This window comes from Vollenhovia emeryi, unplaced genomic scaffold (genome assembly GCF_000949405.1).
Source record: "Vollenhovia emeryi isolate VEMERY1.0 unplaced genomic scaffold, V.emery_V1.0 DF939128.1, whole genome shotgun sequence".
Taxonomy (NCBI): Eukaryota; Metazoa; Arthropoda; class Insecta; order Hymenoptera; family Formicidae; genus Vollenhovia; species Vollenhovia emeryi.
In genome coordinates, this window is record NW_011967238.1 from 2,420,746 (window position 1) to 2,443,401 (window position 22,656).

Below are 22,656 nucleotides of genomic sequence, written 5' to 3' on the forward strand. Positions count from 1 at the left end.
ACGTGCTAATAAAGCGGTCTTATTACAACGCCGTATTCGTTTATAATGAAATAGACTGTGTCACGGGACCTATCGTGCGGGGCAACAATGCGCTGCAATTAAAAATATGCATTTACAGAGAAGTCGCTCCTTGTTACCACACAATTTCATAAAAGCAATGCAACAAAGAAACGTATAACTTTAAACGACACATTTTTTCCCGTAATTATATGGGATGTAAAAATAAAGCAATTTTTCGGAGTCATGCGTCACAGTCGTACATTACATCAAGATATTCATTAAGGACCGCTTTAAGTCGTACGTAACGAGGCAGGCGGTAGAAATAGACCTGAATGATCCTAATTTCCAACCTTGATTTCGCCTCTTACATCACTTTTATCCTAACGTGTATGAAGTTCGTCGCATCAGAGAATTAGATACTGCGAGTTTGACTCATTAGCGTGATTGTAGCGACGGTGATTGTAGCTTGACTCTTGAATGACTATTTGTTTGCGCTGGCAAATGGCGGACGTAAAGTGGGGCATTTTTTTAATTGCCAGATAGTCCAAATTAATGCTTTTCGTTGGAACTGGACCAGCGCGAGTAGCAATTATAATCGTCCTGTCGCAGAATGTGACAAGTGGAGACGAACGGTACGAGAGAGGGAGGGAGGGAGGGGGAGGCGAGAGGAAGAGAATAACGAGAATATTTTTTTTGGCGGTAGCTATTACGAAGACAAATTAATAGCGCCGGCGGTCGTATATAACGCTCGGTAGAAACATCCTTTCGCTCATTTTTTGTAATACACGCTTCATACCCTTTCGGGCCTTCTACTTCCTGGTCTTCCCCAGCTAAACGTATATTTTTACTATATTTAGTCGGCTGACGTACCACCATATTTTACTACTTGCCGTGTCCGGTACCCCGGAATAATTTGAGTGCGGTTTTGCCGCATGACAAATGTTTCATTAACCGCTGTCATTTCTCATAATGTCATCCAGTGATAACTGCAGGAACAATCGGGCGCGGGAGTGAGGTAGGTCCTCGAGCGTTTTTGCTACGTCCGTACTTATTCCAATATGAAAAATGGAGTTCGCTACAAAGACCGCTAACTTTTCACTGTTGACACGACATTTCTCATGTTACGCTCAACATCGCTGAACTTTTAGTGCTCGGTCCGTTTTCAAGTAATATCGCTCCGTTCTCAACACACTTACTTACGATATCGTTATTAGCGGCACTTCAACAGTTGCGACGAGTTAATCTTTTTGTCGCGTCGAAAGAAACCGGCAATTCGCTCCCCTTTATCAATAATAAAACAAACGTAAAAGTATACTTTGTAAGAATTATTGTTTTTATTAATTCGTAACAATCGTGGCGATGCTATGTTACTGCGCTTCGTGCGCGTCTCGTCTCAAATAATTACTCGGTAATTAGCCCTCTAGGATACTTCGGTGCTAGCGCTCCGTAAAACTATTAAACCCGACTAATTGCAGAGGGCAATTCGTGGTATGATGCTCACAGAACAGCGGATCTTCGTGCCAAGTACCATTATTAGTATATAACCTGAAAGCAATGGCGATTAACACACCGGTATGTAACTCGGATTAATATTCCGGCACTCACCCCGCGACTAGCTTCAATATTTTCGCTATAACGCCGTCCTTCCGCTTTGCGTATTCTAATCCCTGACAGATGTTCTTCAGCAAGCAAGAGCGGCCATCGAAACCATGACTGAAATATTTGCCGCAATTGAACAATTCAGTAAAATAGAGTAGAGATCATTGTCGAGAGATAAAATGGCACTCTAATTAAAATTAATAAAGTGTCAAAGGTATAAGGCCAATAATAATAGTAACTGAAAAATTGTATAATACTAAATATTGTAATACAAGTAGCTTTAACTCTCCTTAAAACTGAATTTTTTAAATGTTTTATTGGCAATCAATTGCTCGTATTATTATTGGCCTTATACTCTTGATATTTTATAAAACAAAAGGTCGAACTTGTTTTCAGTTAACTCATTAAAATTAATAAATTATAATTGAAGTAATAATGAAATTAACAAGCCACTTCTTCTGCATTTCTCAATAATATGAAATTTTAACGGAGCCTGATAATCGTCGTGATAATCGTTCGGTGAAATAATCAAGAAGTCGTAATTAGAAACATCATTGGAAATTATTGCGGAGTCGCGTTTATTCTACTATAGCGTCATAATTATTGCTTTGAAAGTTGCGCCAAAACATGCGTAAATCGATACGAAACGTCGAAAGGAGATTCGCGCTGTTCATGAAACCGCGGCCAAAAGCACGTAAAAATCGTCGTGCCGCACCGCATCGTTGGCTATTCGATCTTGGCGATGGCGGAAGTCTTCGGTCAGCCAGCCAGAAATTCACCCGCACCATTCTGGTTCCAACTGCCCGATTCTAGACCATCCCCTGCCATCTTCCACGCTTGCTCCCCGACATGCCGCCGCCATCTTTCCCGTTTCCTCGCGATCGTTGCCGTTTCTGCATTATGCAGCTATTGCAGTATTTATTTATTACCTTTTTTTATTACCTTTCGTACACGAGCTCGGCGCATTTGTGGATGTCTGGAACGGAGCGGACGTTCCGAGGCCCACCGGTAGTCGGCAGTTCCCATACCGCCTTGAAGCCCGCTGCTTGCGCGAAAATTGTCGTGTAAGGCAGAGAGTTTATCTTGTAGTTCAGCCGATACTGAAAGATCATTTATTTAACTCCCTGAGAATTAGATTTAGCCTCGACAAGGGACGGACAAACGAATCTAAGTGCTCGGCTGGAATTCTCGCAACGCATTAAAGACGCAACATGAATCCCGAATTTAATCGGGACATTTAGTGCAGCTTGACGCGCTCGACAATTTATAAAAAACAATATAAAAATACATGAAAAAGGCGTTCCGAAATAATTTAATTGATAGAGCTATTCGAACGTTCGCAATTCCAATCGCGAACTAGATCTTGATCTCGTTATTTCAATTGTTCAATTACGCGTGAGCGTGAGCGAAATAATTTCAGGTGGATTTCGCATTCCGCGCGTGCAAAGAGAAGCCCTTCCGCGAGCGAGAATCGAGACGGGGAGGGACGCGCTGGGAGTCGCGCGAAATTTTACCTGCAACTTTCGCGGGATCCGAGATCATAAGTTCGTATCAAAGGCTATCTCTCGCGGGCGCGCAGATATGAAATCGCCGTAATCTTCATGAGGGAACTTTGTGAATTTCCGATCAGCCCTTCAATTCCCCGCGCGGTCCGGAATCGCCCCGGACCGATTCCCGTCTTATCCGAATCTCCCGCTGTTGCGAATTATCCCGCTATCTACGCGCGAACAGAATTCGAGCGTCGCTCTCTCGCGCAGCGTATTATTTTCCATCCCTTCGTCGCGGGGCCTCCCCTCGGCCATCCAAATCTTTTATGTTCGCCCATAAATAACGAGACACTTATCGTAAAACTGCGCCTCCGCGCCGCGATTTTCCCCGAGTTACCCCCTCATTATTCGCGCGGGCAATACCGCGAGACTCTCCCGCGTCACCCGCCGTCGATCCTTCGTCAACACAGTTCTGTCGGAGGGCAAATTGCACGCATTCATAAAATGTTGTTTGGGTAAAGATACTTGAAGGATCGTCAAAGACTTAATAAGTTTCATCGTAAAGTATTTTCCGCCTTCTTCTCCCCCGATAAGGTTGGATATTATAGGCGCGGTCGTGATCGGAGAAAGGCTGTCCGACGTTTTACAATAAGTCTCCGGGATATTCGTATCATTGCATAGCTATTCGTACATATCATTTCTTTGCTTTAATAATGCGTCACCGCATATATCCGTGAGCAAAAGCTATAATATCTCGCATGATAGACCACAGTATAACAAGTAGGTCCACTCCGTCATTTGTTTCGTTTTGCGTCTATCCCTTTCGCGCATCCAAAATTGGGCAGACCAATGAGAAAAAAGTTGTATGCGTGGTAGTGTGGCTTTGGCACACACACACATACACACACACACACACGCGCGCGCGCACCGCTGGATCTTACCCCGGGTGTATGGCAAAATCCCACGTAATCGGGACCGCAAAGATCAAAGGGGTCGACAGAGAGCGGATCTACTAGTTATACTATGGCTATACTATGGATAGACTGTATTTCCGAAATGTATTGTAAAACGTCGGGCAACCTTTCTAAGTGACAGAAATTACATAGATTCGAGAAACATAGATGACGAAATTAATCTTATACAATTATCTGACTGGATTGTCTAACAATGCTCGATTATTCGCTGCATCCATGCAGCGTCTAAATTGCGGCGCTTGACTTCCGGCGTTCTCCCCTTTGCAAGAAACCGCCGCGGACAGAATGGCGAGGCAGAAACGTGTTGGTTCCGCAGTGCCTATTAACCGTGCGAATCGCTTGGGTATTGCCGCCGGTGTAAACGCGACAGAAGGATGGTGTCGTCTGGATCTGGCAAGCCGTTTGTCAGTGTCCCGCCACCTTACCGCGTTGTAGCCGTCCTACGTTTCTTAGCGGCCGAAAATACGATAAGGCAATCGGATTTATGCGCAGCTCGCCAGAACCGCCAAGACGAAGTATGTATGTGCGCCGGATCGTTGCATGCTGCATAATTTTCCGGCTGCGTTCGAAACGCGTACAAAACGCCTGCGGGCAGGCGGATAAGAAGCTCCGGCGGAACATGATTTTGTGCGCTCCTTTGTGCGCGCAGGAGTCTTCAAAGGTAAGCCCGTCAATTGAAAGATTTGGAACGTTGACGCGCAAAAATGGTAGTATAAATCTGATCTCAATTATGTCAAAGCAGTAAGTGTTCGTTGATGTATTTGTCACGAGCTAAGAAAATATATACGTTTTTTCAGATTGCCAGTATTAATAAAATTAATATGAACGTTGTGAAAGCGTATTTAATAAATGTGGCCAGCTGAGGTTAATCGAAATTTGAAATTTTACTAAGAAAATATATTTATAAAAAGTAAGAAACGAATAGACTCTAACAATACAACAAACGAAGGAAAAAAGAATATAATTATATATGAAGTAAACTATGAGCGGAAACTTGGATACAGTACGTCTAATTGTAAGTTTGAACAGTTCTGGAAATATATTTTTCTCTCCGAAATATTATACACTAACGATTCCTACAGTGGCACATGATTGTTTCATATTCCTTTCTTAAAGCGTCACTTTTCAAAAGTAATCGGGTATAGCGTACAAAGCGCCGACAAAAATAATCTGTTAAATATGTATGTCCCTATGTGCGTTGACGTATGTAGGTGGGATATAACGAGACAACGTTGATTCATGCATATTGATTCTAAGTTCTGTTCCCGTCCTGTATGTCGGATAATATACATGGTAAACACGGCGTGTATCATCGATACTGCGGTGTACTTCGTTGCAAGTGCGCCGGATCATTACGAGTTGCATAATTCTTCTGTCACACAGGATAGCTCGAAAGCTAAAGTCTCGGAGACACATCTGCTGCTTTCCTCGACAAAAAGAATCACCGATTCGAGAGCGTCCGTTATTTGGGGAAAAAAATAAAAATGTTTGAAACGTGATAGTTTAAGCCAGCAATTAGAAATAAATGTGCGCAGAGAAAACGACTATTCTTCCGTTTACTTTTAACGTGAAAATCTTGAAATGAAATTATATCGCGTTAAAGGAAGAAAACCTTACGTAAATGAAGCAACTTTATATAATTTAATCGAGAAAAATACACGCTTATTTCTTGAATGGCAAGGAAACGATATTGGATAGGAAATAACATTTTCATATCGAAGATTATAGAGATAACTTCCTCTATTATGTGATAGGATTCTAATGTGAGACAGCAGGTTTTCAACATCCAAATTCAATCACAAATCTTTCTCGCAACAATTAAACGCAAAATCTAACGATGAATTTTTCACTAAACAGATTTCACTCCAAGGGCGATAAACAACAGACGATGCCTATTAATTTAGCAGAAACCCCGCTGTCTCATATTAGGAGCCTATCGCATAATAGGGTACTTTCTTCTAATGATTAAAATGATTCTATTGTGACAATTACAGTACTTAAATAAGACTGTAATGTTATTGGAATGTAAGATTATTAAACGCTTCTAAAAAGATTATAGATTGTTGCGTATATAGAAGACAATGGACGCGTCAATTTGAGTATATAAGACTTGATCTGACACTTTTATTTTTCTCTGGTAAGAGCGGCGTGTTTACGGTAAATTGCAAACCTTAGAAAGATGAATAACAATCTGTAATAATTGTCATCTGTTTAATCAGCTATGTTAATGATACACGATTCTCGTAGCTCAATCTTGTTTCCCGCGGGCTGAAAAATACGCGTTCATTGGCAATTATTGGTTCCGATGTAACTTTGTAATTTACGCGATTTGCATAAATGTACAAATATAAGCATTAAATTCGGCTCGATTAAAATTCGAAATTAGCCTCCAATGAAACGGGCACCGAGTTAAATCCAATTTAAATTCGGAGCGGCCGTTTGACTAATTTCACGAAAAAGCGCTGCGGCGTGTATCCTTTAATTTACCCGAACGGCAACGCGGAGCGCAAAGTTGTCGGGTTGCCAGATCCAGCTGGCCTCGTAATAATGCCGTTTGCCCACCCCCGAACAAGCAACAGCCATGACGCATCGGTCCTAACGCGACACTCCGAGTACACCAAAAATTGATGCAACCCCGCGTGTTAAGGCATTCGCGGCACCTGGTGTATGCGCTTACGCCAGAGAAGCGTATAGCTTCATCCCGTATTAATGCCTCGCGCTACATCGTGTTTCAAAATACGCCCGCCATCCGCGACTTCGTGCCTTTTAAAGCGAAAATACGGGCAGCTCCGATCGGTTTACATTAGAGCCCCCGGTCTCGCGTACGTATGGCGCATAAATTCACCCTCTCGCGTTACAGCGGCGCGCCGCGCCGGAGGCTGCATAAACAGTGCCGCCTGCGCGCCGGCACGGGGATGATACGCGGGGCGCGGGGGGGGGGCGGAGGGGATGTTATACAACATTGATTCTTACGGCTTTTTACGATCCGCCAGAACGGCGCGATCCATTTGCCCGGCTCGCCATTGACGCGCGTGCATCCCTTTAATACGTCGAAATTGCGCGAGCGATGCTTTTTTTTCCTCCCCCCTCCCCGCGAACGTATGGATTTCCATCTATTTTACATATCCCGTATTCCCCGCAGCCTGAGATAGGATTAATTCGTATTTTCGTTATTACCGCACTGGCCCGCACACTCACGCGCGCGCGCGCGCGCAAATCACAATTCATTGCATTACGTACAATGTAATAACCGGTCTTGGCAAAATTGATTCGCGAAATGCTGTCTGTCTACGCTTCTTTGAAACGCGATTGTGAATAATTTGAAATTACGGTTTCACCGGGAATTACACCACGACAGATTTGCAAAACGTAACTGACAATGAGCCCCCATGACTCGCGACATAGGCTGATTTTCTTTTGGAGAACATAATCGACATTTTTGATACAACTCGACGCACGTCGCTTTCCATTTAGAATTTAATTCGAGCTCGATCGACACTTTTCGACTCTGCTCGGGAGGAGAGTCGGCGTGTGTTTTTGACCGAAGTAACGCATTCGCTCCGAGTATCTCGATGCAATCTTGTTTCGGTAAAATCTCTTCTTAAAATCTTTGCCATTTCACAGGGACAAACTGTGCTCGAGTGTGTTCACTTGTGTCGATTTGTGTCTCCTAGAAGGAAGGCGTCCATAGTATAACTAGTATGCCCAGTCTCAGCGCGCACCTCGAGAACCGGCTCTCCTCCCCTTTCCGTATATCGGCAAGAAATAAATTCCGTGCCTATCTCAACTTTCAATACGAGGAATTCATTGGGGAATACGCGGCGGAGAGCACGCTGGGGCGCGCGAGAAGTTTCGAAAACTGCTGCTCGTATCCGCGGCTGTCAAAAATAAACCCATATTACGCGGTTCAACGCGCAACTTTAGTCTCAGAGGCGTCATGTAGCAGGGCGCGCACAGCCTCGGAAAGATAAGATATATGTCCGCCGTTACGCCGTTCGACGAAGCCGGACGGGGCGAAAATCGTATAAATTACGCCGGGGGTTGTTTCCACAACGCGCCGCGTACCGCGCGCGCAGCTGTTTCGCGAGAGGCGGGAAAAAAAGGCGCGCGGCCACGGCCTGTTTCAGCATTTGAATATTGGAGCATCGCGAAGCGAGACCCGGCTCGCCGCGGGAGAACGAGAGATTCCAAAATGGCAGAAAAACCCGAAGCGGCCGAATTACTGGGGCGCGCGGCGGAATCCGCGTGTGTAAAAAAAAGGGAGAAAAAAAATTCCGCGAATTTCTCACGAACGCGGCGCATTCTCCCGCGTAATGAGAATGTAATTAATCGCGAGCGGTATGTATATCTGTCGCCCAGATTTCACCGCGCGTCAGGGACGCGAAGTATTCCCGATGGCATTCTTCGCGATGAAATTCGCGATCGCCGGCGTAATTCGCGCGAAACATATTTCACGAGGAGGGGCGGGTGGGGTGATACTTTCGAACGAAATCCCTCGGTCAAACGCGTAAAAACATGCGCTCCACGCACGGCAGAATTTCAATTTAGCTCGTAGAAGGCCGAAGCGGAACAATCATTTGCGGAATGCTCTGTGAGAATATTGCGATCTTCGCTCGTCTATGTCGACGTACGTACACGCGCGTGTACGCATGTGCATTTAGTCCTTAATCCTTTAGCCCCGATGCAGTCGGAGCATCTGCATGTTATTAAGTCGCTTAATTACGGTTGAACGGCCGCGACATATGTAAGGCCTGGTTTTTCACTTTCCGGCTAACTGTTAACCGGAGGTTAGTCGACTCTCCATCTTTTTCTATGTCATTAACTGAGAAGAGACGGAGAGTCGAATAGCCTCTGGTTAACAATTAATCAGAGAATTGAAAACCGAGCCTGAACGTTAGGTCGACTCGCGCGTTACTTTTTAACGCAGAGGCTCGACTCTGCCTCAAGGCTGATAACGTCCATCACAATTCTGATGGACGCGACGCTCGCGTTTCGCTCATAATTTTTGCGCCGCAACGCGCTCTGAAATCGCTGTAACGCGGAAAATTGCTAAATCGATCGTGTTCCCCACCGTCAAAAATTGACGAATCGTCAATTTAACGTTTGTTAACTCTTTCTCCCCGTTTTACGATGCAAACTGCTTTCAGGCGGTGCGCGTTGACGTAACATCAACGCCGCGCCGCCTCTTCACGACTATTTCTAGTTTAACGGGTTCTCGTTAAGGTCCCCACGGGATCATTCAATTATCTCACAGCTTGTGTACAAAATCCATCTTGCAGGCTTTCATATTTATCTCAAAGACGAACGAGCTTTGCCGTTCAATTTCCACGTGAAAATCACACGAAAAGCAATCGAGATCGTTTTACCCCCTCACAATTATTCCGCGATAAATTCGAAACCAAACGGAGACACAAGACCGAGTGGTACTTTTAATTAAACCAGCAGAAAATCGCGGTGAAAAGAGCGGGGACGAATAATTGACGGTCGACGTTGAACGGCGGGAGGCGACGTTCCCTTCGAAATGTTGCGCGCTCGACGCACGCGGACAGGAGTATCGCGTGACACTTACGAAAAAGGTGCTGCCTTTGCGGAAGGCCAGGGCCCTGACTGGTCTCCCGGAGTGCGTGGGTCCCGCCGTCGCGAGGAGGACGAGGTAGACACTGCACCAAAGCCGCGGGCGCATAATCGGCGTCGAGAAGAGGGAGATGCGGGAGCAGGGCCAAGGGATACTTGGGAGGACAAAGTTACCGTGAGATCCGTGCCGAGTTTTGCGGGGCGCGCGCGAGAGAGAGAGAGAGAGAGAGAAAGAGAGAGAGTCTCTCTCTCCGACGTGACACGCTTTACGCCAGAATCCGCAGACGCTCAGCCCCGTACAGCCACCGCGATCGCTCGTGCAACGGGAACCTCTCTCCGCGGGGGCCTCCCCCTCCTGCCGCTTTTCACCGCCCCCCGCTCTCGCCCTCTCGTCCTCCGCCGGCTGTTTCGTTGCCAATTATGAGGAGCGTGGTTAGCGTTAATTCCACGAGATACACTGGCCGCTTAATTCCGACCCGGGCGTAACTGCGAAAGTTATTCCCCGCTCCAAGCACCGACGAGTGAGCGCCCACGCTTTTACGCGTCCCGAAAGCGCCGATCAATTACCGATATTTCCGCAAGTACGATTTAACCGCTCGTTGCGCAATGTTTGCTCTTCGAGCGGCGAATTATGCGAGATGTGGCTCGCTTGGCTCGTTACTTTCCTTCCCTTTCTGAAATCCGTTTCGGCATTATTGGGAGCAGCCTTGATGAAGGCACAATTAGAGGGAAGTCCCTTATTATGAGATAGGCTCCTAATATTGGCAGAGTTTCTGCTAAATTAATAGCCATCGTCTGTTGGCTCCACCATGAATTTATTGCCCTTGGAGTGAAACCTGTTTAGTGGAAAATTCATTGTTAGATCGTGTAATCGTTGCGAGAAAAGATTTGTGATTGAATTTGGACGTTGAAAGCCTGCTATCTCATAATAGAGGGACTTCCCTCTACATCCGTGATCATACCGGAAATGCGGAGAACAGAGGAGAATAAAGTTCACAAAAAATGACTGCCTCCTCCTTTCAAAGATACAATTTTTCTTTCTGAAGGAAACAATTTTCCTTACTCCTTTGAATCCAAGAAATTATTAAGAATTGTTATTTTTATCTCTTATTATTTAAAATAATTGGAAGCATCGGAAACTGAAGGGCCAAACGATCGGCTCGATACAGTCGTTTCTACAGATCCAATGGAAACGGCACTTTCTATCTCACTCGACTCGGTCCCGTCTTGACTATCCTCCTTCCACCGTTTCGTGCCAATTAGTAGAAATGCGGTTAACGTTAAATCCGAGAGATACGATTGTGCTTAATTTAATTCAAGCTAAACGCGACGATTCTCCGCGCGGGTTTTCCAACTACGAATCCATCGAATCCTTCTTTCCCCATTTATAAGCCTCGTAATGCACAGTTCCGCGAGAAGTAGCGAACTAGCCGAAAGCGCATTATTCACTTTTGTATAAAGGACTCGCATTGAGAGAACATTGGTTTTCCACATGTTTCCTTGTGCGTTTTGCTGAAAAACGTTTAATAAGACTCGCACACGTGTCAAGATTCCTCTCGATATACAAATATTGAAGTAGCTGTTTATTTAAATGATTACGCGCACGTTGTTGAAAACAATACATGTATTTCGATCCTAAAGAAATGTCAAACTAAATGTCAAATATCCGTATCGATATATTTTACTTTCAGCGTACGCACAAATCATACTGGACGCACATCACTGTCGAGATACATCGAAATGGAAAATGTATCTACTTATTTCTCTCCTTTATTTCCGGCTTACAGTTAAACTTAATGATAAATTCTAAACGCTAAGTTATATAATGCTCTCTTTCAATTCATCAACTTTGCTACATTATATTATCTGTGAGATTTCATCTAGAATTCCTTGACCAGGAAGACACGACCTGTAGATCCGTGAGCAATCGTGATACTCTCGTCCAAGTTCCAGTGCTTGTAAATACTCGGAGTCTAAAGGCGTGTCGCTTTTCCGAGGCCTAAAACGAAAAGAGGGATTTAGAGGACGGAAAGTCTATTTTTAGGGGGGGTCGCTTATTTTTCCTAGTGTGACGCTTTAACACTTTAACATATATGACAGTTGCACTGAGAGAATTTTTCTAATTTATCCTGTGAAAATCGTGTAAGCGTGGGACAATGCGGCATTTTCAATTTTCATTTATTGGTAAAATGTATGGTAAACTTTCAAGATACTCTTATAATGATTCTTCGAAATGTCGTGTCCCACGATTGCCTGGTCTTCAGGATAAATCTTAAGAGGAATTTCTCTCTCCGTGTTATAAATAAAAATCATATAAGGTCGTGAGGAAACCTGCCCGTCCTCCGAGGGTTAAGAACAATATTTGAATCTACACGGGATTTAAAACTAGGGTGTTCTTACGTGAGCAAAAGGTGCAACAATTCCCCCACAAGTCCTTCGTCCTCTAAAGGCATCGTTGCTGTTTCGCATATGCTCTTTTTCATGCATTCCCTTCCGTCTATTCCCCTTCTACGAATTACAATTATTGGAAGAAGAACCAATTATGTAGAACATAGTCGCAGCAGTTGCTTAATTATTTCAGTTAAATGAGCAAATCAGATGCTTTTAATTAATTGCTAATGTCGTTTACAACGTGCACTTTGCTACACAGCCGACGTTAATTAGATCATTGTGTGTAAAAGACACTTTTACGGAAAACAACGTGGTACTTTCTGTTCTTGCAAATAATTTTGCCCGGCACTGTCGCAAAGGAGAAATTATTTCTTCAAACATCCCGCCATATATCTAATTATCTCTTCAAACGCCTGCTTAAGCTGTGTTTGTACGTCGCGGCGCGTAAGTCCATATGTAAATAACGTGGTAAATTTGTACGCCGTCACGTCGTCCGATATCGCGTGTCACACGAGTGTGTTCGACGGAGAGACGATTCTTACCTCACCAACTCCTCCTCCAAGAGCCGGTAGACAGTCGTTCTTTCGTTCCAGCTAACGCTCGCGCGTCGTCGCCGCGACGACGCGAAGAACTCCGTGAAGAGTGTCGCGTTCTGCGGCAAGAGGTATTGAAACTGAAAGTTCTGCCCGTAAACCAAAATCCTGCCCGAGAGTTGTACGGGCACTGCAAATCCCACGATGAGCTTATCGCAGATACAACGAACAGAAATGAATTTCAACGAATGTGTCCGCGCACTTGCGTCACGCGGATATCAATTCAGCCATTTACAAGTATTGTTAATATGTATTTAGTTATCTGAATGTGCGCTACGAATGGATCAGCATTTACGAATGGCAAACAAAATACGTTTTCTCATAAAAGAAACATGAAAGCGTTCGAAAATGAAAATTATAATAGGAAGGAGCGATGTGAGGATGCGGCGAGCGACAACGTTTTCCTCGAAAACCTCTCGCGAAACAGCAGAAACCGAAGTAACACCGGGACGGAACAGAACGCGTTTGCATATTTCTGGAAGAACTCGAAGGGCTCTCGCAACCGCGCCTTAAATCACAGTCCTCTCTCTCCCTCGCGTAGGAAACATTTCTCTTTTTTTTTCTGCTGGAAAATAAAGGATTTATCTCTTTCTCTAGTGATCGAGATAAAAGCGTCGCTTCCTCGGTCGGAGAATAAAAGGTACAGGCCGCGAGCGGATATATCGCGAGGGTGGGCAGTTTACTCGCTCATCCGGAAAAGTATAGACCAAGGGGAACGAAAAACCGGACGGGAATTAATTTTGTGATTTTCTCGAGTCAGCACACGAGCGGCGACGGGAGGCTGGGAGGGCGAGTGAACGGGCGCGCTTCCGCGAGTCGAGTATTTGGTCCCGGAATGGGTCTCAATTACTCTATTCTGTCTTCATTTGGACCTCGGTTTGAAACTCCAATTTGAGGCCCAGATGAGTAAAAAAAATTGTGTTTAACCTCATTCTAATTCTCAAAGAGAACGTAATAAAATATTTCTTTTCAGGCCTATCAGGTCAAAAGTTCAATATATTTTCTCCGACACAATGACTTTAGTTCTACCTCGCTCGCAATTCAAAAATTATACGAGGCTAAACCGAGGCCAAGGTATTCGACTCGGGTTCCGCGACTCGGAGGACGCGGATGCTGAGTAGAGCCGTCGCGCTGATGCCATCGCGCAATAGACACATAAAAATTCATATGCTAATACCTAATATCCAGACCGGGGCAAAATGGGATTGCTGGGAACAGACGAGTGGGACTCGCGAATTCATTGTAGAGATTACGCGCCGTCGTAAATCACCCGCGCAATGGAACAAGAAACCCACTCGTCTGGCCTGAGCTCGGCGCGGCGCGCGAGCAAAGATGCGGCGCGCGAGGGGCACCGATAACGATAATATCGGCGTCTGCCGAATGCGGAGATGCGCGGCCGCAATGGTCCAGCCGCAGCGCGCGTGCGGTCGGGAAGAGATTGATGAGCGGCTGCCAAGACGAAAAATGCGAAGGGGAGGCAGGAACGCGCCACGAAGACTGGCCTGCGTATCGAGATATAGATAGACAATGAGATTCTTCTCATCATAGACTTGTATAAATAGACTGCGCGCCTTGTGAGAGGTTTTGAAGACAACACCAGAGAGAGAGAGAGAGGGGGGGGGGGGGTGCTTCTCATAATTCTTTGTGCGAAACTTCGTGTACCAAGACGCGTCACAACGCGGAGTATCGAGAGGGCTCTTGTCGTGTTTCACGTGCACAACATTTTCCAGACTAACAATAAGTACGCTAGTTTAATTGCAGTTTTGTCCATGGATAAAAGATCTCTCTATTCTTACGCTATGTATTTTCGCAACCTGCAGATGACGGTGTAGCCACTCACAGCACTCTGGCAACTCGCCAAACCTGTCCTTCCGCCCGCATTAGTTTTTATGACGCGCTTCTACTTTGTTTAGATGCCTCGTATTCTTTATGCAAGAGCGAACCGACGTCGCCAAGACGGGCTGACAATTTATTTACATTAACTCTTTACGCTCGTGAGGAACGTTATGAAGACACGTGCGATACACATGCGTAATGTAATAATGCTAAGTGAGGTATTCGTTTTACATTCCAGAAGTGTTATCTCGTACCATATAATTGTGTTAAAAGTTTGTTTAAAGCTTGCACTCAAATATACTATATTTGAGCGCGTTTACCTTTCCCGTCTCGTCCAACGAAGTGAGAGAAGCATCTCGCTCGCGAAAAAAAAACCTTTCTGGCGTGTAATATAAAAATACTTCAAATGCAAAGTTATCCAAAAGTATCATTAAAAAAAAGTAATTAGGAAGATGGTAGAGTGCGTTACAAAAGTATACTTTTCTGCACGAAACACAAACTTCTCGAGATTCGAGCGTTGTCTTAGAGCCGAAGGGCGTCAGTATCGTACCCTCGTCTTGACTTCCCTCCGAAGGTACCGGCCTAAACCTGAATCAACGCGGAAGTTCCCTCAGCTTTCTCTCTGCCGATTTCTTGCGCGGCGTTTTTCGCGCTGCACTGATTGCAAGTCCCGAATCACTGTAAATCGCGTAACATTTCCGTTATGCAGCGACGGATGCATTGGAGGAATCTGAATTCGTCGTCCCTCCCACGAGGGACGGACCCGATCGTCCTCTACTTATTGGAAAGCAAGATCGATACCCCATTCTAAATATTCCGCTCCGCGGGGGGACGCGGGGCGCGCCGCACTCGCGGCATCTTGTTTTCTCTGCTATTGCATTTTCGGAACGTATTTACATTAGGAATCCCGAAGGCTCTCTCTCCCGGCGATCGTAGCCGGGCTTTGTAATTCCAAATGTTTACCTGGGAATTTACCTCTGTTACGGATATTGCACATTTGTTAAGGCGGCGGCGCCGCCGACTTCCAGAAGAAACGCGTGCAAGGCGTCTTGTTGGAATCGGGCTGGCACGGAAAGCCCGGCTCCCGGCGAGCTTTCCTCGTGGTATTTAACAGACATTGTGTAATCCAATATCAAGCACGCAATAACAGGGGCATTCGCGAAATATATTCGAGCAGCACTTTATTAACGATGCATCTTGCGCAAGTCGGCGCTATAGCGATACTCCGACGCGAAAGAGAGCTCCGTCTTTTCCGTCTCTTCTCCCCCCCTGTCGCGAATCACAATCAAACCTCGACATAATTTCCTCGGCGAGTTTGCACGTGCGGTGACCCGAACGCGCCCAATTCGCTTTCCCCTTTGGCCGCCGGCGTTTTAAAAGGCAAATATTTACAATTACCGCGCGCTGCTCCTTGGATTAAAGGGCCTCTTTCGGCTTTCCGGGGAGAACAATTCACTATCTCCGCGTTATAACGGCAACGATCGTCGCGTCCTTTCGCTTCGTTCGTTTGTACGTGTGCCAGCGCGCCGGGGTGTTTCGACACCCTTTCACGCGCGTTGATCGCACGAATCGAATTTGTCCCTCGTGCATTTGCGTTTTACGAAATTTTTTGTTTCCTGTTTTCACGAAACGGTAAAAAAGACGCAGTTCAGCGAATGTTCGCGCTGCCAAATTCTCTTCTGGAAACGTTGTGTTGTATTTTTAGCATCACTCCGCGATATTTTCTCTACGTTGAAAGAAGTGATATGGTTTGGACATTTCATCCATTTAAACTGATAACTCAGTTCTCACAATCAATTACGTTCTGCTGATAAACGTTATATATGTACATACACACGGCAATAGAAATTACAAAAGACGGGAAAAACAAGTTCTGAAAATTATACGTTAGTAATAAAAAAAATTAATAAATATAAGAAAATGACAATTGCAATCTAACAATAACGACATGTCTTTGATGCTAAGAAATATAAAACCTCGTCAAGACACGGTATTCGTTTCTAGTAATTTTCAAACAATTCCTAATCAAGAAATCTCCTAAAATTCCTACTCAAGAAATCTCGATCTCGGGACAAAGTCAATTTTTTCGAAATTTATCAATAATGCCTCATAAACTAATGATCCGAAATAAGCCATTCTTATCTCGTTGGAAGCGCTGAAATCTTAGCTTTCGAATGAGACCAAGATCATCTTGCTGCGATTTTTCTGTGCGACGTTATTGACGATTATATCGACTCGAGATCTCGATTTCGGGACAAAATCAATTTTATTTTCAAAATTAATCGATGATATTTCATAAACTAATGATCCGAGATAAGCCATTCTTATCTCGTTAGAAGCGTTGGAATCTTAGCTTTCCAACGAGACCAAGCTCATCTCGCTACGATTTTTCTGTGCGCAGTCATTGACGATTATATCGACTCGCGATCTTAATCCTTAGTCACAGCAGCAGACGACGCGTATATGCGGCGTCTCGCGCGGCAATGTTTACTACCGAACACGTGTGCCTCGTATGTTTTTATGCCAGTTTTTTGGGGACGTAGTACGCTCGCGTAATGCTTGCGTAATACTCGCGCGACCTTGTTAAATGAATGGTGCGCGCGCGCCCGATTTTTAAAACGCTATAACTCGGCGAAAAATCGTCGTAGCGACACGAACCAAAAACCAATCTTCTTGGTTTCGCACCCCGCAGCTGTGTACGTTGAGTATGCATGCTCTTATCGTGAAACGTACGTACGACAATGGAATAAAAAGTAAAATGTGAAATATAAATTATACGTACAACTACTAAATATAAAATGTTGCTGACAAGCTATGTTAGACTGTAGAGCAAGTTTATTAAAGTTTGATTTTTTTATCATTAATCATCCCATTTGATTAACGTGCTTTATTTCTATTAGCACTTTGGTATATTTAAATGTGTCAAGTTTTGTATCAAACTGGTATACTTTTTGCCGGCAAAATGTGTAGCACGCACTGTTCTGGATATTCACTAGAAAATTATTTAAACATTCTTTTGTACATACAAGATTGCTCCGTTTATATCGGACAATCAATACTTTACACATTGCACTCTGATCAAATTAAACTTTGCATTGCTCTAGTTATAAATAAACTAATACTTCTCTTTTTTATTTGAAATACATTTTTATTCAATAAAAAGAGACCAACTTGTAGAGGCTCACCACCACCCCCGCCTCGTGATTTAGCGATACATTACTTGTCTAGGTCTGATGTAATAATCGTCCTCAATTGTTACCATTTTATAATCGCGTAGCAAAGCTCGAAATAGGAAAGAACTAACATTCCATCGTTTCCGATTACTTCTACAATTTTAAAATCGCTTATTTACACACTGATCAGATACTCTATTGAGTTTTCGTTTAATTTCTCCCAAGTTTTCTTTCCTTCAGAGAGAGAAAGAGACAGAGGAAAAGGGGAAGGAGATAGAGATAGTACTAATAACCGGGAATATCTCGTAGAGGCAGCGAAAACGAAGACAAACAACTCATCACGACATCGAATCTTCTCATTCAATTGCGAAAACTGCACAGCAGGAGTTTTCCGATTTAATTAGAGGATTTAAAGGCGGACCGCAGATAAAACTGCAGTTAATTATTAATGGCGTCCTGTGGCGAGCGCCGGCGCCATTCTCCATTTCAGTTTCGTTTCCCCTCTTTTCACGCTATTGAAGACACTAACAGCACTGTTAACGATAGCGTGAAATTGTACTCAAAATTTCCTCCGCCTCGCTACTTCGCAATGATTTCTGAGTAATAATGTTTTTCGTGTAAAAAAAACGACGAGTTTTCAGACAAAAGCAAATGCGATAAATGACGAATGTGGAACCCTGGGCAGACGGCGTAGCTTTTTTTGACGGGTGAGTCTTCGAAATGATTTCGATCCCACCGTGTTAATTGAGCTCATGGCCAGAACAAATTTGTAGAGAGGATCAGGACGATGTTTGTGCACGAGCAATTACTATTTAATATGTTAACAAGAAAGGGTTCGGGAAGAGTATAAACCGTAAGTACATTAATGTAACAAAATAAAATCTCATCCGCTGAGCTTTCTCTTTTGCTCCGCCTCAATTTTGTTCGCTACTCCTTCTTATTTATAAAGAGACTAAAATATGTGTATAAATATTTTATAAAATATGTTATAATTAGATGCTTCAATCCACCCAACATTTTTCCCCTGTCTTGACTTTATAAATAATAAATTACAAATTGTAGCTGCCGATAAAGGACGTACATAATTAATTACGTGCAATTTAATTAAATTATTAGACATAGTGTTTGAGGTATCACGTTACAAGGAGCTACACAACTTGCACTTTTAACGACTAACGTTAAAACAATGAGACAACGTTGAAACTGAAGCTCTACGAGCGATCTCTTCGGGAAATGGAAACTTTATCTCAGGAGTACTCGGGATGATTACAAAAATCTACCGCGTCTATAGGAGTGTCACCGGTTCGTCAGATGGAAGATATTTGCCGCGAGAAGGATCTTCGCTCGGCGAGGTATCAGCCGTGAGAATCGTAATTAGCGCGTCGTCTTGGGAGAAACATTCAGACACAGAAAATGTTCAAATATACGCGCGCGGCAAGAGGTACTTGAAAAATTAGTTGCCGAGCTAGTCTCGGAGCGATAAAATTGAAAGCAATGAAGCGATATTACAGCGAGGAAAAGTGATACTCTCTTCGAGATAAGAAGCGCTTAAAAATACCTTGAATGTTCCTCCATACGGGTAGACGATCGGCGGCGGATACAATATCTGTCTTCTCGATCTGGACGTGAGGCTCTCGCTCCTCCAACAACACAGCACGAGAAAACTGAGCAGGAACATTTTTCTCGCCATTAGGTGCTGATGGAGCTATGAGAGAAATATATAATGCACCATTTATTTCTACAAACATAACGTAACGTGCACTTCGGACTCTTCGCTTTGATCTAATGTGACGAATTAGGCATCGTACATTTGCCCGCGCTTTCCATTATGTATTTTGATCTCGCGTATCAGTTTCAGCGGCAACACGAGTTGTACTCGAGAAAAATACCGTTTAAGCAAGAGAAACAGGGACAGTTTGGTACGCGGGGCAGTTTTCAATAACAGCTTTTTCGGCGGTTTAGGTCAACAACTGCCGCACGTTTCCCGTCAAAAAGCTGCGCTGTCTGCCCGGAGTTCCACATTCGTCATTTATTGCGCTGCTTTTGTCCGAAAACTGGCCGTTTTTTTTACACGAAAAACATTATTACTCAGAATTGTCCCGTTGTTCTAAACCGCGACCTCCCCATTTTTTATCCCTTTGAGACGCGCAGCGACTCATTAAAAATCCGCGTCGCGCATTCGCGTCGCGCGTACACAAATAGCAAAATAATATTTCGCGGCGGCGACGGAGTGACACGCGGCAAAAGAAGCAACATTTTATCATTAGCACGTACAGCCGCGTTGTTGCATTTTAGATTTTGCAGCCACATTATTCCAAGTTTCTATTGTTAACTACAGAAACGATAATTGCAATATTACATTACGTCTTGCCTTGTTTACCCAAGCCCGTTTTTAATCATTGTGTACGCGATATTGATTACGAAAGAGAATAGACGGGGAATATATTTATAAAAGTACATTATTGTAATTATCAATCGTATTATTCGTTTCATTTTATTACGGTAAATAAATCAAACCCTGTTTACGGCGAGCTCGCGCGCGCCGGAAAAAGAATCGCGCGGCGGAGGAAACGTTTATTACCGGAGGCGCGCGGTAAATAAAATTAAAAGGAATCGGCTTGTAATAATTTTAACATTTCACGACCGTCACACGCTCGATCCCGCTGGATTCCGCGGGGCAGTAAGACGCACAATGGAGGGCACAAATATCCCGTAATCCGGAGCCGAGGGGCGCGCGATTCTTGAATACTCGCGTCGTATTCCGCCGGATAAAATGTACGCTGCCACTGTCAGGACGAATGAATTCGTATTCAGGTGTACCCCGCGGGTGGCCGGCGTTAAATATAGCTACTTTTATCAAGGGTGCAATTTATGGCGGGCCTTTATGGCCCGCCCTGTATAAGTATCGCGTTGCCTTCGCACCGTGGCGAGTACAGCCGCCGAAAATGGAGCTTCCCGCGGTAAATAACTCTAATGCTCGGCACCCGGAAAAGTTTTCTGGTATCGCCCGAAGGGAGACCCTCGTCGTCACGGATTCCGCCGTCTCCGCGCGCTCCTCCCTTTGAGCTCACCTCCGCGCCGGGTAATACGCCGCATCGCGTCAAAGCCCTGCTTACGTTTATTTGCACGCGAATACGTAAATTCAAATCGCATACCGCCCGGCGCAAAGAGCGAATCTTCTTGCGTATTCCCTAAGAGAATTTGTCAGGGAAAACATAATCTCATACTTTCAGCGCTTAAAAACGCGCGGATTCCGTCCCGGTGATAAATGCAACTTGACGCAAGTCCTGGGTGGGTTGGCGAGAGGCGCGTTTGTCGACACGATCGTACAGAAATTGACAAGTTTGCTCGATATTAATTTGGAAAACAACGTGGAGATACGCGTTCTAGCACCGTAATCGAATTTGCAGCGAATTTGTAGCGACGTGTGTTTCATCTAGCGCGTAGCGTACCTTTAATCTTACAACCGAGAGCACAGTAAACTCTGCTGCAGGAGTGGCGCATACGCACGCTTGTCTGACTTTAACCGGCCGTTTCTACTTGCCCGCTACGGAACTCCTGTCGGCGCGCACGTGGCCCGCCTCGTGGAAATTAACGTAAATTCGTAGAGCCGCACGAATTGCTTGCTCAGCGAGTCGACACCTGCGATGAATTATGGTCAAGCACGCTCAAATAACTTGGCGCTCGCAGAGAGCCGCGAACGAAAGAGGCTCCGAGAGACGTTCTTGAAATTAACGGTCCTGAAATTCGGCCGATCCGTTCGCTTACAAGTGAAAGCAGATTAGAGACTCCTCTCGCGACTGCGTCTCCAGCAATTCGGTTCTTGAAAACGGTAAAATGCGATTTATACTGAAGTTGGCAAATAAAATAATATAATTATTTACTGTGGCTTGTAAAAACTCACATTTATATTATTTCATTTTTTAAAAATATACTTTGCAAAGGAAGTCACTTCTACTTGCAATACAAGTTAGCTTGACACATATTTTGCACTTCTTCGCATTGTATCGATTACAACTTCCTTCGCCCTTTAATTACTCACAAGAGATTTTCGACGTAAAATATACAGGAAGGTCCTCTATTATGAGAGCAGATTTTCAACACCCAAATTAAATCACAAATCTTTTTCCGCAACGATTACACAATCTAACAATGAATTTTCCACTAAACAGATTTCGCTCCTAGGGCAATAAATTCATCGTGGAATCAACCGATGACGCTTATTAATTTCACGGAAACCCCGCTATCCCGCTATATTAAAATTCTATCTCATAATCTTTCCTTTATATTTATTTGATTGCACATCGAATGTTATCATATAATACTAAGTTTTTCATATTTCATCGTTACGTATAACGTTGGATTACTGTCTTCGTTGTGGACGAATAAATCTTCCGCTGAATTATATTTTATCTACTTACGCTGAATTTAACTCCGCTTTTTCCGCGTGTACAAATGTTGTTTAAATGACAGTCATAATGTCAGCCGTAATTAATCATCGTTGTACGCAGATTACTTCATGCCTCCGCCTCTTTTTTTTTCACTCACGCGGCAATTCAATTAAATCTTATCACTTCCGCGTGTCGAGCGACGCAGCCGGCGAGTGTAACGTAATAGCGCGGGGCACGTAAAACTGTAACGACGGTTAAAGTTAATGACAAGCCACGTGCAATCCGAACAATGGAGACGAAAACGCGCGCGGAAAGTAGCAGTCAGATAGCGCGGCGAGAGATAGATGGCAATCTACCCCCGCTCCACGCTGCGAATGTTTGTCAGTTCTGCCTTTGTAATCACTGTTTGCAGAAAGTTGTCACTACCTCTCCCCCAGGTGGGAATGCCCGCGACAAGTTCCGGATAAGAGGCGTCGCGCGGAGCAAGTTTTGGAACAAGAAGATTACGCGCTTTGAAACGCGAAGGCAGGGAGGTTCGAGAACGCGAGGGTGCGCGGGGATGGAGATGTAACGCACGCGAGGGAGGGAAGGAATCAGAGAGAGAGAGAGAGACAGAGAGAGAGAGAGAGAGAGAGAGA

General features: G+C 44.4%; 2 protein-coding genes across 2 annotated transcripts; both read right to left on the reverse strand.

Annotated features, from left to right (window-relative positions):
• Window positions 1-1,365: 1,365 nt before the first annotated feature.
• Window positions 1,366-9,850, reverse strand: LOC105568646. The gene is made up of 4 exons (XM_012024470.1): window positions 9,630-9,850; window positions 2,542-2,699; window positions 1,606-1,713; window positions 1,366-1,545 (listed from the first exon to the last, which is right to left on the reverse strand). The coding sequence occupies exons 1-4, from the start codon at window positions 9,741-9,743 to the stop codon at window positions 1,437-1,439; spliced, it is 489 nt and encodes a 162-aa protein (XP_011879860.1). The 5' UTR covers window positions 9,744-9,850; the 3' UTR covers window positions 1,366-1,436.
• Window positions 9,851-10,975: 1,125 nt separating this feature from the next.
• On the reverse strand, window positions 10,976-19,317 carry LOC105568645. The gene is made up of 4 exons (XM_012024469.1): window positions 19,186-19,317; window positions 12,568-12,767; window positions 12,035-12,142; window positions 10,976-11,633 (listed from the first exon to the last, which is right to left on the reverse strand). Exons 1-4 carry the CDS (start codon window positions 19,315-19,317, stop codon window positions 11,492-11,494), a joined length of 582 nt encoding a protein of 193 aa, XP_011879859.1. The 3' UTR covers window positions 10,976-11,491.
• Between the last annotated feature and the right edge of the window lie 3,339 nt (window positions 19,318-22,656).